The sequence below is a fragment of the Manacus vitellinus genome, unplaced genomic scaffold (genome assembly GCF_001715985.3).
Source record: "Manacus vitellinus isolate BGI_N305 unplaced genomic scaffold, ASM171598v3 scaffold_39_pilon, whole genome shotgun sequence".
NCBI classification, from domain to species: domain Eukaryota; kingdom Metazoa; phylum Chordata; class Aves; order Passeriformes; family Pipridae; genus Manacus; species Manacus vitellinus.
The window spans coordinates 5,633,469-5,646,513 of record NW_021940534.1 but is presented as its reverse complement, the minus strand read 5'-3'; the positions used below and the strand labels follow the sequence as shown (position 1 = coordinate 5,646,513).

Below are 13,045 nucleotides of genomic sequence, written 5' to 3'. Positions count from 1 at the left end.
TATTTTGATGCATAACTGTGTCATGGCAAGCACTGTTTTACACATCATACCAATTTTCACTTACTCTTCTAGAGTCAAGTTTCTCTTCCACAACCTACCATCTGTAACTCTCCACTTGACCTTTTATCCTCTGCTCTGTCATGAGTTTGCACCTGTTTCTCAGTATGTTCTCTTGGATGTCTTCCCACCACTTTCAAGCTCTTCATGTTCCTAGCTAAGCTTAATCTATTTCTGTTTTACGTTTTCAGTTCCTTCTCTATCAATATCAGCTCCATTACTAGACAAGAGTTATACTATATTTTATATCAGTAGAACACTAATGAAACTGATTTTTCTCTCCCACCCTTAGGTTTTCCCAGATCTAGAGACTCTAGTCAGTCAGTTATGTCACCAAGATCTGCTTGCATCCATAAAGTACTGACAGACATCTGCCATTTCTTACCTGTCTCCAAAATTATTTAATTGTATATGGTCTTTTTTTCAGTTTATTCAAAATTTTGAAGGTAAGCTTATCCTTTTCTTGCATGTTCACATACTCATTTGCTAAAAGAACTTTTAAACTGAAATAGATATAATTGCATACATTTTTATATGCCCTAACCAAACCTTCCTTGTAATTTAAAATAGTATTTATCCCATCCAGAAAGTAACTGAAAAACATTGTTTCCTCTCTAAAAGACTGCACATTTTCCCTCCATTACTTCTTATTGCTAATAATATTTATGAGATATCTGTGTTTGAGATCAAATTCAAAAGAAAAGCATAATTTGTCTTATTTATCATATCTTCTACTAGCTCTAAATTCTGGGTGCCACCACAGAAAAACTGCACTTTCAGGAAAGGAAAGCAAATTGGCTGTGGCAAATGAAATCCTGGGAGACTTCTGATTTGCTTTCCAATATGAATAGCTTTAAATAACTAAATTAAACAATTTTATCTGGCTTTCATCAGAGGAGAACAAGGCTACACATAATGGTATGATACACAACAGATGCTAATATACAACAAAGGACTAGCATTACATGTCATAATGGAAGCTTAAATGAAATATAGCTGAGAAAACCTTAAGCCTCAGGAAACTTACTAAACCAATAATTTAATGTGTAGGTTCTGAAATATAGATAACACAATGTTTTGTAAAAATTTGTTTGTTTGTTTTAAAAATACAACTGTAAGAGTCTTGTTAAGTCTTACCTTCTTTGGAGTCCCCAGTACTTGGCAAATTTTGAAGATTTCATCTACTTCACTTGTGCCTGGGAAAAGAGGTCTTAGTGTGTATAATTCAGCCATTATGCTGCCAACTGCCCACATATCAATAGGTGAGCTATAGATAGATGATCTCAGCAAAACTTCAGGAGCACGGTACCTATAAGGATGGAGGGAAATAACAGATAAATTAAAGTGGTAATAGAAAGGTAATTAGTTAAGCTAATGTATTAAATTCTTAATATACTTACCACCTGGTAGAAACATAATCTGTGTAAGGTGGCTGAGATCTTAGTTCTCTAGCCAAACCAAAGTCTGCTATTTTCACAAGTTCTGGTCCAATACAGAGAAGGTTTTCAGGCTTCATATCTCTATGAAAAAATCCTGTAGAGGATCAGACAAAAAAGAGTGGCAAATCATCATGTAATCACTTCTTAAGTAGCACCTTCTAATAGAATAATCCAATATTTACTTTGGGATGTTTTAGAAGAATATAGTCTTTTCCTGTCTTTTTTTTCTTTATTTTTTTTTTAATATAAATTCAATATAAAAGAATTGTAGCTCTCCCCCAACAAGTGCACACATTTTCCCTCCAGCGAATATTACACCAAGTGTTCTTAAATTAACAAATGTAAACAGTCACGAGCACACTAAGGAAAATGAATTGGCTATTGCAGAAACATCAGTTTGTGCACCAAACCAATTTCAGAATGAAATCTTTTGCAAAAGCTACAACTGCTTTTTCAGTTTTGGATAATGGAAAAATTGAGCATCTGAAACACTTACTTGATTCGTAAAATTCCTTGAATGATTTTTTAATTAGTTACTTATCATCCTGACAACAACTTGGAGATGCAGACATATAAAAGAGATGCAAATTCTGCTCAGGAACACTAATTATTAGTAACGAGGCACATAAAGTTTCTTCAGTGCTTGCTATTGGCTTGAGCACCTCTATAGTTGGGCAGTGGTTAAGTTGCTAAGCAAATCAATTCTACTAATTAATTGGAACACACAATTTGTTATATTATACATTAACTTGTTGGATATTCACTTACTAGAATAAAGCATTCAACTTCTGCATGCACAAATTGAAAACCACTCTAAGAAGCTGGCTGAAACTATTACAGTGAAATCAAATTTATCATACTCTTATCCCCAAACATGGTCAAATCAAAATATTAATATCGTACCTTAAAATTTGAAGTTTTTCTTAAAATCTAATTTTCTCATTGATTTCATGGAGAAATGGGGAAGAAAAAGAGGATGCTAACAATCAGAGAACAGTATATGATCTTGATCAGAAAGACAAGAAAATGGCAATTTCTGGGTATTTGATAATACTGAACAGAACTAATTATTTATTTGAATTCATCAATAGGCCTTATCGGGGTACATGAAAGTCAATCAGACTTCACTGGGAACATGGTTTCTTATTTCATTTTCAGCTAATTAAGAGGTTTGCAAACTCTGTGAAACTTTCTATTGTTGTGAGCACACTGCACCTCTAATTTAGACCGTGCCTGTAATTCCTAGAAACATCCCATCTATTAAAATATATTCAGATTGTATTAAAATAAATTCAGATTGTATTTAATAAGGATATTGTTTGAATTTCTCAATGAACAAGTTATATTAGTATTTTTTATATGTAGGGTATCCTATTAGTTATAGTATCGGAACACAAAAGTATTGATGTATCAATGCTCCTTGATTAGATCTTTCTGAGGAAGCAGAATTGTTTAGTATAGCACAGCATAAAAGTTTCTACAGTTTGTTTATTCATCTAGTAGCTAAGGTAGAAAGAACTACTGAACATTGTATGAACAACATCCATTGCTTTCCAAAAGAAAGAGGAAAATCCAATTATAGGAAAACAAAGAGTAACAAGGCATGGTTTAAAACTGCACCATACTTGAAACAGATAAGAATATTTTATTAGAGATAATTAATAGCCTTTGCTAAATATTTTTATTCATGTTATTTCTACGCATGATCTTCTTTTCTAAAAAAAAAGTGCAACACAGTTAAACTCTAGTATGAAACCTACCATGTTTGTGGATAAAGGCCAGCCCTTGTAATATCTGATACATCATGTTTCTGATGACTGACTCAGGGAACAACTTGTTTCTGTGAAGAAACAGAGTAGCAACTTCATGTAATTAAGAAAAAATGATGTATCTTCAGAACACACCCATTTCTTCATTTTGCATGACACATCAAGTCTTGTGCACAAAAATAAGACATATTCAACTAGCTCACTTCAAAACTCTACCAGACCTTAGTGTCACTCACTGTAAGTGCTGCAGAGGAACTTCTCTGCTGAGAGGTTCATGATCCTATCCCTCTGTAGAAGCTGGCTGGCTGGCAGTGTGCTTGACCAGGTGAACATGGAATGCACAGTAATGCAGCAAGGCAGACATCACACAGTGAGCACTGTTGGTAGGGGTGTCACCCAGGGGTACCCTTAAGGGAACCCTGATTGAGAGCAGTGCTGCTCAGCTGCAAAGTAACTCTGTGCTAGTATCGCTAGCAGCTATCGCAGGACATCAGCCCAAGAGCTCGGCACATTAGGAGGTAAAAGTGCATGACAAAGTCTGAAGGAAACACACATTACAGGCAAAAGCATTCTGCAAAGAAAGATGTTACTGCAAAGACAGATCCTACTCCAAAGTCCACCTTGCAAGTCTTGCTACGTACTGTTTGTCCAAGATTGCAACATCAGTGTTAACCTATATATAGGTTGGTTTTATGCGTGTACACGCACATAAGCATACCCACATTAAGCCAAACCCATGAGCAAAAGTAGAACGAACAGTGCTTATCCAATCCTTCATACATTAAAGTGAAGGTTATTAAAGAAAAACAAAAAGTATTTGGAATTTCTCTCATGAGTCCACACAAAGGCATGCAAACTATCATATTAACAACTGATCAAACTTATTTCCAAAAGCATTAAAATATGCAATCTTGTAACACAGAGCAATGCAGAATTCTACCCTCAGATAAGCAGGTGCAGCAACTCCCATTAACATCAATAGGGCTGCAAGAAGAGCCAAACCCAGAAATTCCAATGTGGTCTTCAAGGTAGTATGAGAATCATTAAATAAAGCATGATAGCACATTGCTTGTTTTGTGAAAAAAGACATACCTATCCTTCATTAACTGATAGAGATTTTCCTTCATATATTCAAATACAAAGTAAAGGTGGTCATTTTCTCGTATGACTTCTTTCAATTTTATTACATTGGCATGGTTTAGCTTCTTCAGAGACTGTAACAGAGCAAAATATGGCTTCAGATAACTCCACGGTGACCTTGATTCCTTATCAGAACTAAATTTTTAACATCTAAGTTTCTAGTACAGAATACACAAAACATGTTCATCTGATACTGTTACTTATCTCATAATGTCTGTTTCAAAGAACAACAAAATAGCAGTTTAATTTCAAAATAAAACCAACAACTATATTAATAGTAGTTTAAACCTATTTGTAGGGATTACCTCAGAGCTGGAGCGAAGATTAGCATAAAAACCTAATTCCCTACAATGAAAGACAGATCTGAAGCTGTAACAGCTCTTGCTCACTGAACTGAATAAAAACCCAGCATTCATTTTTTTTTTCCTTTTTGGCATGAGACTTTAATGAACAAGGATTTTCTTATGGATGTACTTTTTGGATATACTCATTATGCAAAACCTCCAATAAGTTAAATCTAAACTCCTTTGTTAGGGAGTTTTGTATATACAGAAAATGCCCAGATGCCCAAAATACGGAATTTAAGCCCAGGATTTCAAGTGTTATTCTATCACTTGGCTAGCCAAATATCCCAGTGTTTTCTACAAATGCCCCAAATGCAAGATATAAAGAATGGAGATATACCTAGAAATCTGCAAATAAAATGAAAGAGCAGGATAGTCAACCACAGGAATATACACATACAAAACCAATTTCTTTATCTTCTCTCAGAGACAAGAGGCTTGGCTGTGAGACATGGCCACTGCTTGAGAATAGTAGGGTATTCCACAAAGCAGCAGGACCTCTAAAAGTAAGAGCAGCCCATGGTTTTGTGAAATCTGTCGCCATTTAAAGAGTTTGGCCTTATGCTTGGACATTGCAGCTGCCCTTTTCCTTCATGCAAGCCTAACAAGACACTTATTTTTAAACGTGGTCTGTTCACGACTTTACCTTGACTTCTCTCAAATTCATACATTCATCCCATGAATAGAACTTTCTTTTCATTCTGAAATACAATTCCGAGATAAAATATTTTCAGTGAACAGTACAGAATGCTTTTAGAATAAAAAACCCAAACATGTTATTTCCTAAGTGCAGCATTACCTGTATTTTGACCTCAATTTAAATAATTCAAGTATACCCATCAGCAATATTATTAAAAACCAGCTCAACACTTAGAATTGCTATAAATTTGCAGTGATTAATCATCAAACACTCAAAACATACTTTTAGAGAAGTACAGCCAGAGACCATGTTACTCCAAAGTATAAGGGACACAAAATCCCTTTGTATTATTGGAGTTGTGCTCTTAATAATATGGTAAGCAATGATGACACTGTATGTAAAACATGGAAAAACATGGAAATTGCACATTCTAGGAAAAAAAGAAAATTATACTTTTAAAATCTGCAAGGTGTCTGGACTGCTTACTATTATAATTAAGCATCTAACTTGACCAGTCATTTTACAAATCTGTTCCAAGGTATTAATTACAAAAAAAAAAGTTTCATTTTTTTCAGGCAACATTATACATACATATGCCTCTAAACTAATTGTTGTACATAACAGTGTAATCCATTTATTTGTATGTCTTGCATACATCCAGATATGGATATTTGGTTTTGCTCAGATCTTGGGACAGGGTTGTGAATGTCACTGCTGTGTTTCTGTAAAGTTCTAGCACCTAAAGCGAAGAGATTTAAACCCAAGATTTTCATTCAAAATAAAAGTATCTTCAATCAAAACTGTCTCCTCTCAAATCCCAAACTTAAAAATCACACAAAAGAATTCCACATCCTGAAATCATGAGAATGAAAAACACTTCACACAAAATGTTGTTCCTTTTGCAAAAAATAATAAAAATTATCAACTGGAGATTTTGTTTTCTTTAGGTTAGATTAATATTAACTTCAGTAACAGTACTAGCAAGATATGGAGAAACCTGAAATTCTCAGAAATTCTTAAAGAGAAAGTCAGTACATTATATTACAATTAACTTAGTGCAGTAAATCGATGAATAAGGAAAAAGAGTCTCAGCAAGATACAATTTCTGGTATTTCAATTCATGCTTTATATTCTGCTTGCAATTCCCTAGGAATTTCATGTGGAACTTCCCCATTCCTCTAATAAATTGTTGTTTTGGAATCATCTTTTAAGGCAGGTATGACAAAGCTCATGATTACACATAACACAACTTCATTAGATCCAAGGAGACAGCCTTTATTTACCTGACCAGATTGTTGCTGTTATTTATCACTGTAGCAACACATGAAACTTAATGCACTATTTACAAAGATTAGGGGGTTGGAAGGTCTTTAAAAATCTACCCATTAAGACTGGTATTCTTACAAGTCATATAAATAAACTCCCTAATTAATCAACTGCACATTCAGTTTTGCTTCTCCTTTGGTGTTAGCCTAACAACATTCTTAGAAGAAAGCATATTCAAACTGAACAAAACAGCATGCAATCTTATAAGCCAAGTTAAATCAGTAACTTAAACTGATATTAGCTGAAGTCTGACTCACAAGCATCTTATTAAACACCTTAATTAAAAAAAATAATTTTGTTAAGTTCCTTTTAAAAAGGGACATTTTTTCTATCCTACACAAATGAAAGACAACAATAAAGTTAGAAGTGAAAATCTTTAAAATTCTGCAAGTACCTTTACTGAATTGAGACGCTACATACCTTTTGATAGCCACAAGTTCTCCTGACTCGTTGCTCTTCCCCATCAACACACTGCCATAGGTGCCATCACCTAGTTGTTTCATAATTGTGTAACGGTTCATTTCTTTTAAGACTCGGACAGCCAAAAGCTTATGAAATTCTCAATGTCTTCTGCTTTATTAAAGGATTCTATGCTCTTTGATTTTCTTAAGAGAAATCTTCTTCCAGATTGCTTTATGTTGGTGAATGCTTCTCATAACGGAGCAGGATATTCACTGGTCTCCCCCAAACTACAGCTACTTTGAGATCCAGATATGAAGTATAAGAGACACAAGAACATGGTCATTCTCACATAGATCCTTAAAATAAAATAAAAAAAAAAAAGGGAACTACATAATTTTCCAAGATTTTAGAAAAGAGACACTACTATTTATATCAAACTACCCCTCCAGAACTGTATGTGTTCTTTAAATAGAATACTTGATTGTCACGAGTTCCTTTAAATCCTTCAAATCACAGAAAGTACCTACTGTATGATTAGGGTTAGAGTAAGCGGAGACTGAAGAGCTAAGATTACTGTCATTATTCCATAGAACAAGAGAAGTGTGTTTAAGGCTGGTGTATTCTGATGGAACTCCTTACTCTGAATTTGCAGACAGTAGCAGCTTCCTGATCTGTAACAAGGCACAGTTTAAGTTTTGGATAACATAGAAACCCAAATTTTGCACAGGGTGCCATGGTAAACCCAGGGTCTCAACATTATTTTGGATTGGTAGTGAAAGCAGGATTTCTATGCTTAAAAAGTTAGTGAGGGAGGTGAAGCAGCAAGATAACCACTTCATTCTTCACTAAGGTAAACTGAATTGTTATAAATGTACTTGGATATCTTGCTCTGAAGTTCCCATAATTCTTAGACATGGTAATTGCTGAAGAGTTAAGTTTATTCTTCAGTTTTACAAGGCCTGCAGAGAGAAGCATAGAGTTCACGTGCATTGGTGTAAAAGACTAAATCTGAGTTATCATTTGGAAAAGAATTCACACTGAGCAATGCTGAATGATCATCTTTGAATATATGTAAATCTTAATTTGAATCCTGATCCAAACTTGAATCTGAACCCCAGGTTTCATTGTACACAATACCATCACCAGTGTGTCAGATGAAGGCCAGCTGCCATAGGTCCTATGCACAAATCCTAAATTCCAGCCAAGCACTGGCTGCGCTTTGGACACAATCCTAAAAATTGACGTTAAAGCACTCAGGCAAACTCACTGTAGTCATCCACTTATTTATGCAAGTCTAGGAAAAACTAACAACCTATCACTGTACCATTTACTCACCATAACCCAAATGCCAACACACAAACAAACCACTGAATGCTGAGTAATAGCATTGTCTCTACCTTTTGCCTCTGCTGTCTGAAAACACAAAATATAGCTCAAGTCAATGAAACACACAGTCAGACTACCTTTATAGGACATGCAGAATTCAGCATGCAACTCTGTACTCCTTAGCCTTATGCCAGAATTAGCTACAGGTTGTCCTGTCCAAACAGATTAAGGAACTCAAATTCAGCTGATAACAAGCCTCAGGCTTGAGATTTACAGGCCTGGCAAAATTTAACATTAAAATTGGCCTCTCGGGACTGTGAACAATGCATTCTCAAGTCGACTAGCCTGCTGTGTAAACATCTGCCTAAACAGTAGACCAATGTTTCTAAGCTATTGTTAGTTGAAATGCTGCTTCCTCAGAGCAGTTGTAACACACAGTGTTACTCTTATTGCTTCTGTTGCCAGGAAGGAATCTCACATCAGCTGTCAAGATGCCAGTACCAAGTGACTTAGTGGACGTCTCAGTCTATAATCTTTGCACCAGACAACCACCACTTTGGCATTGAAAAATACAAAGATGTTTTTACACATCCCCTCCAAAGCCATCGCTATAGTAAAATATGATTTCTGGTTAATAGCATATTCTGAAACAAAGCTAAAAAGCAGATTTAACAAAAAGTAACAGTCATAGACATCTCAAATTGTAACTAGATTTTAAATTGGACTTTCATATATTTAAGCCTATTGCTTTTTTCTTAGAGTTCAGCTTTATATCTCGTTCCCCAAAATGCCTGCACACACTGAAGTCTTTAATATTTTCAATATTACCATTTCTTCAACGAGACTATTTTTTTACTCCAGTAATAAGCAGATGATCAAGTGTTTACTCCAAGTTAAGATACATTCTGCACGTCCATCTTGCAAGTTGTCAAATTTTGGTTTTATGTATATATTAAAAAACCAGATCAACATAAAAACATTCTGAAGGTATTCTTATACCCATTTTAAAACACAGCATCACATGTAAAGCATCATCAATGATAAACTGTGTATTCATTTTGTTTATAGGTATACATAGGCATATAAGGTGAAGTAAACTTAAATGTAACAAATTTTGGGTGCCTGTGTTTCTCCATTTCAACAAATATCATTGTACATTGCTTAAGGCATGTTTTTTGGAGGGGATTTAGCAATATCTGCCAAAGATGGCCCTAGCTTGAACTCCTGAAGTTACATTAAAAATCTGGAGAATTTGCACACATTTCATTTTCAATCTTTTGCTCTCTAACAAAGCAAACCAAAAAAACCAAGATGAAAACCTCTGTATATGCAATAAACAGACCCAAATCTAGACACAAATCTCAAGTTTTAACCTTTAAGTCCTCTAATTTTGGTGCCTAAACCCTACCAGCTTTCCAAGTAATTTTCTTTGGAGTATATATTAATCACATGCTCTTACAATTATTCCTTTTGTCCAATTCTAATATTTTGGCATGTGCCCTTGAAACAACATCATATAAAGTAGTTCTTCCCTCCAGAAGTTCTGTGTAATTTCCCCTCCAGAAGTTCTGTATTGGGTGTGTGATTGTGCATTTAGTCCGTTCTGTAATATATTTTATTTCCTTATTCCTTTTCTTCTCTTTATTGTAATTTTTAGGGCACAAAAGCACTTAATCAAGTAAAGTATAGAAAAGTCAACACATTCCTTCGATAATCAAATGGAAGTGTCAAATCTACTCTATGTATATGCACAAAACAAGGTGTGAAAACTATGTACCCTGGTAACAATGTCTATGTACTGCACACCTACCACCACAATGATGCACACTAGGCCATTCCACTATTGACTCTCATTAAAGAGTTGTCTTGGCACTTACAGTTTACAAAAGAAGGGCAAACAATGGAACTCTTACAGTGAGACATCATCAAATGAAAACTAGCCAAATGCAGTGGGAAAAAATGGACTGCAGCTATCACACTCGACTATAAGCCCTTTTCCAGCTTTTAAGAGAATACATTCATCATACACATGTATCTAAAAAAACCTGATAGGGTTCTTTGGACGCCAAGCGGTCAAATTTAGAGCAGTGTTATGGCACACCATAGTCTGTAGGAAATGCTGGAGGGTGACAGAGGTTTGCTGACCAAAAAAAGGCAGCACTGATTCCTGCAAAACTTACTGCCACTGCAAACAAACGAGAACAAACGAGGCTGCCAAGCACTTGCATTTTTCAGCCTGATCTGACATCAGGGTCAGAGGCTTCTTTCACTTTTACTGGAGTTACAGAGTACAATGAGTTAGAATCTAAATGCTCTAGAGATTCACATTTCACTACAGACTTCTGCATACTGTGCACTTTAAACCACATGTACCCAGCTCAGGTGAGAATTTTTTTTCTCAGTGGTCTCTCTATATTGTCTTTTTCAAATGTGCAGTTCAGTTTTCTCTTTCTTACCAACCTGAGGGAAAGCAAGGGCTCAATCTAGCTTTTCTGGTTAGCACAAGCCTCTGAAGTGGCCTTTCCCATTCTAATGCTTATATACTATTATTTCCCCAGCAATATGAAGCTCTAAAATGTAAAATTATCAAAATAGTCAGCTACCAAACTGGAAAGAGAAATCCTACTCTAAACAACAGCTTGTTTTATACTCTTAATGACACACTGTGCATAATCTCTTCACATAGGATTAAGGAAAGATTAAAGCAAGGGACAAATAGAGGACAAAATACAATAGCTTGACAGAATCTACAATTTATGTAAATTTAGAGGATCTGAACAAATACTAAGTAATTTAAGCAGAATTTCACTTTTACTATATTAATGGTGCTTTAAGCACTAGCAACAATTTGAAATTGTTTTAGTTGCCTGAATTACATTTCAAAATGCAATGAATAACAGCAATTCACCTGCATTTCTTCTGTACAAGCACTACACGTTACCAACCATTTCATAGTTGCATGCTAAACAGGCTACTCTCAAATAAACAGAAACTAGGATATATGACCCAACAAAGACCTCCCACACAGATAAGCAGAACACCCACTACTCAATCTCACCAACCTGTTTACAGTAATCCTGAAATCGCCAAAAGTGCTCGCAGAGGATGGTACTATTCTCAATGATCAAAACTGGCAGTACTGCACAGTACAGAATGTATGCTGATACAAATTTTAAAAGTAAAAAAAAAAAACAAACCAACCCAAACTCAACCATTAAACAACAAACAATTTGGTGCTACAAGAGCCTTCTTGGTAGTGACTGTGTATTACTAAAGCTGACAGTAATCAGATCCCATGACAGGTGGATCCAGTTCTGGAGATTACCGCAAATCCATTACTCTAATCAAAGACCAGCAGTTATTTAAAAGCCTGACTCCCAGCTGCAAGAAAGAAGTCAATAGCATTGACAGTAAATATTTGTACTTTTAAATAGACTGTCTTAAATAAATTTTTTTTAAAGTCTCTTCAAAAGTCTAGTATATTGTTTCATTTGTTTGAAACAATGATGGGGCACATAAAAAAGGAAGAATTCGAGTTTGCTCTGAGTATTTTCCCTTGTTTTCTTCCAAACCAGCTTTGGTTTCAAACCAAAATGATTCACAACAACTTTCTCAGGATGTTTCATCCATGACAGCAAGGCTACCTTTTCCCACCCTCATGAAACCTCTTCCTGCGATGCAGTGAGTAGTACAGCAAGTTTCAGGACAGCAATGGTTTCAGTGCTGCTGGACCTTGAAGTCTCCAGCCTTGCACAGTGTCCAGAAGGAACATGAACTATTCATCTTTCAGCATCTCCACACCACTGTAAGTTTCAATAAATCACAGATTCACACAATTGTTAAGGTTGGAAGGGACCTCTGAAGATCATCTAGTCCAACCACCATTACACAGGAGTACATCCAGGTGGGTTTGGAATATCTCCAGAGAGGGAGCCTCCACGACTTCCACTGGCAGCCTGTTCCAGTCCTCTGCCACCCTCAACATAAAGAAGTTCTTCCTCTTGTTGAGGTGAAACTTTCTGTGCTTTAGCTTATGGCCACTGCTCCTCATCCTGTCACTGAGCACCACCAAAAAGTCTGTCACCATCCTCTCGGCACCTGCCTTTGATATATTTCTATGCATTAATGAGATCCCCCTCTCAGTCCTGAGAATGGAAACAAACGCTTCTTTCCACTTTAGTTTCACCTGATGACGTTCAGTCACTTCTCAAGAGAGCACCTTCCTTAGCACACACTCACAGCAGAAAGGGGAGCTCAGCACTCACGCAGGCTATGCAACTCAGCACCACCCGGCCTGCAAGCTTCACCCCGGTTCTCCCAAAAATGAAAATTCACCTTCTTTCGTTAACCCCGGGCATTTCAGTCCATCAAGGCCCGGACCTGATCTACTGAAGTCAAAGCAGGCAGGATCCCTCTCTCTGCAGGCTCCACGCCCAAAGCAGCGCCGTCTCTCCCAACCCCAGCACCACAGCAGGACAGCTCCCTATACACGCGAGTGAAGCCCACCAGCGAGCCGGCCCACCCCAAACCAGCCCGGGGGCAGGGAGCAGCCGTCCTGTCCAGGGATAGATACCAGCCCCCGGGGCTGTTCCCGCTCCATCC

At 36.4% G+C, this 13,045-nt stretch overlaps 1 protein-coding gene across 2 annotated transcripts in view; it reads right to left on the bottom strand.

Moving 5' to 3' along the window:
• The window catches only part of MAK (male germ cell associated kinase), a 30,269-nt gene that overhangs the window by 17,123 nt on the left and 101 nt on the right, over nucleotides 1-13,045 (bottom strand). For both annotated transcript variants that reach the window (XM_018077717.2, XM_018077721.2), the window contains exons 2-7: nucleotides 7,136-7,473; nucleotides 5,396-5,450; nucleotides 4,358-4,479; nucleotides 3,257-3,336; nucleotides 1,458-1,590; nucleotides 1,195-1,366 (exon numbers count right to left, since the gene is read on the bottom strand). In XM_018077717.2, the coding sequence (XP_017933206.1) occupies nucleotides 1,195-1,366; nucleotides 1,458-1,590; nucleotides 3,257-3,336; nucleotides 4,358-4,479; nucleotides 5,396-5,450; nucleotides 7,136-7,236 (663 nt within the window). In that variant the 5' untranslated portion in view covers nucleotides 7,237-7,473. The remainder of the gene's footprint in view (nucleotides 1-1,194; nucleotides 1,367-1,457; nucleotides 1,591-3,256; nucleotides 3,337-4,357; nucleotides 4,480-5,395; nucleotides 5,451-7,135; nucleotides 7,474-13,045) is intronic.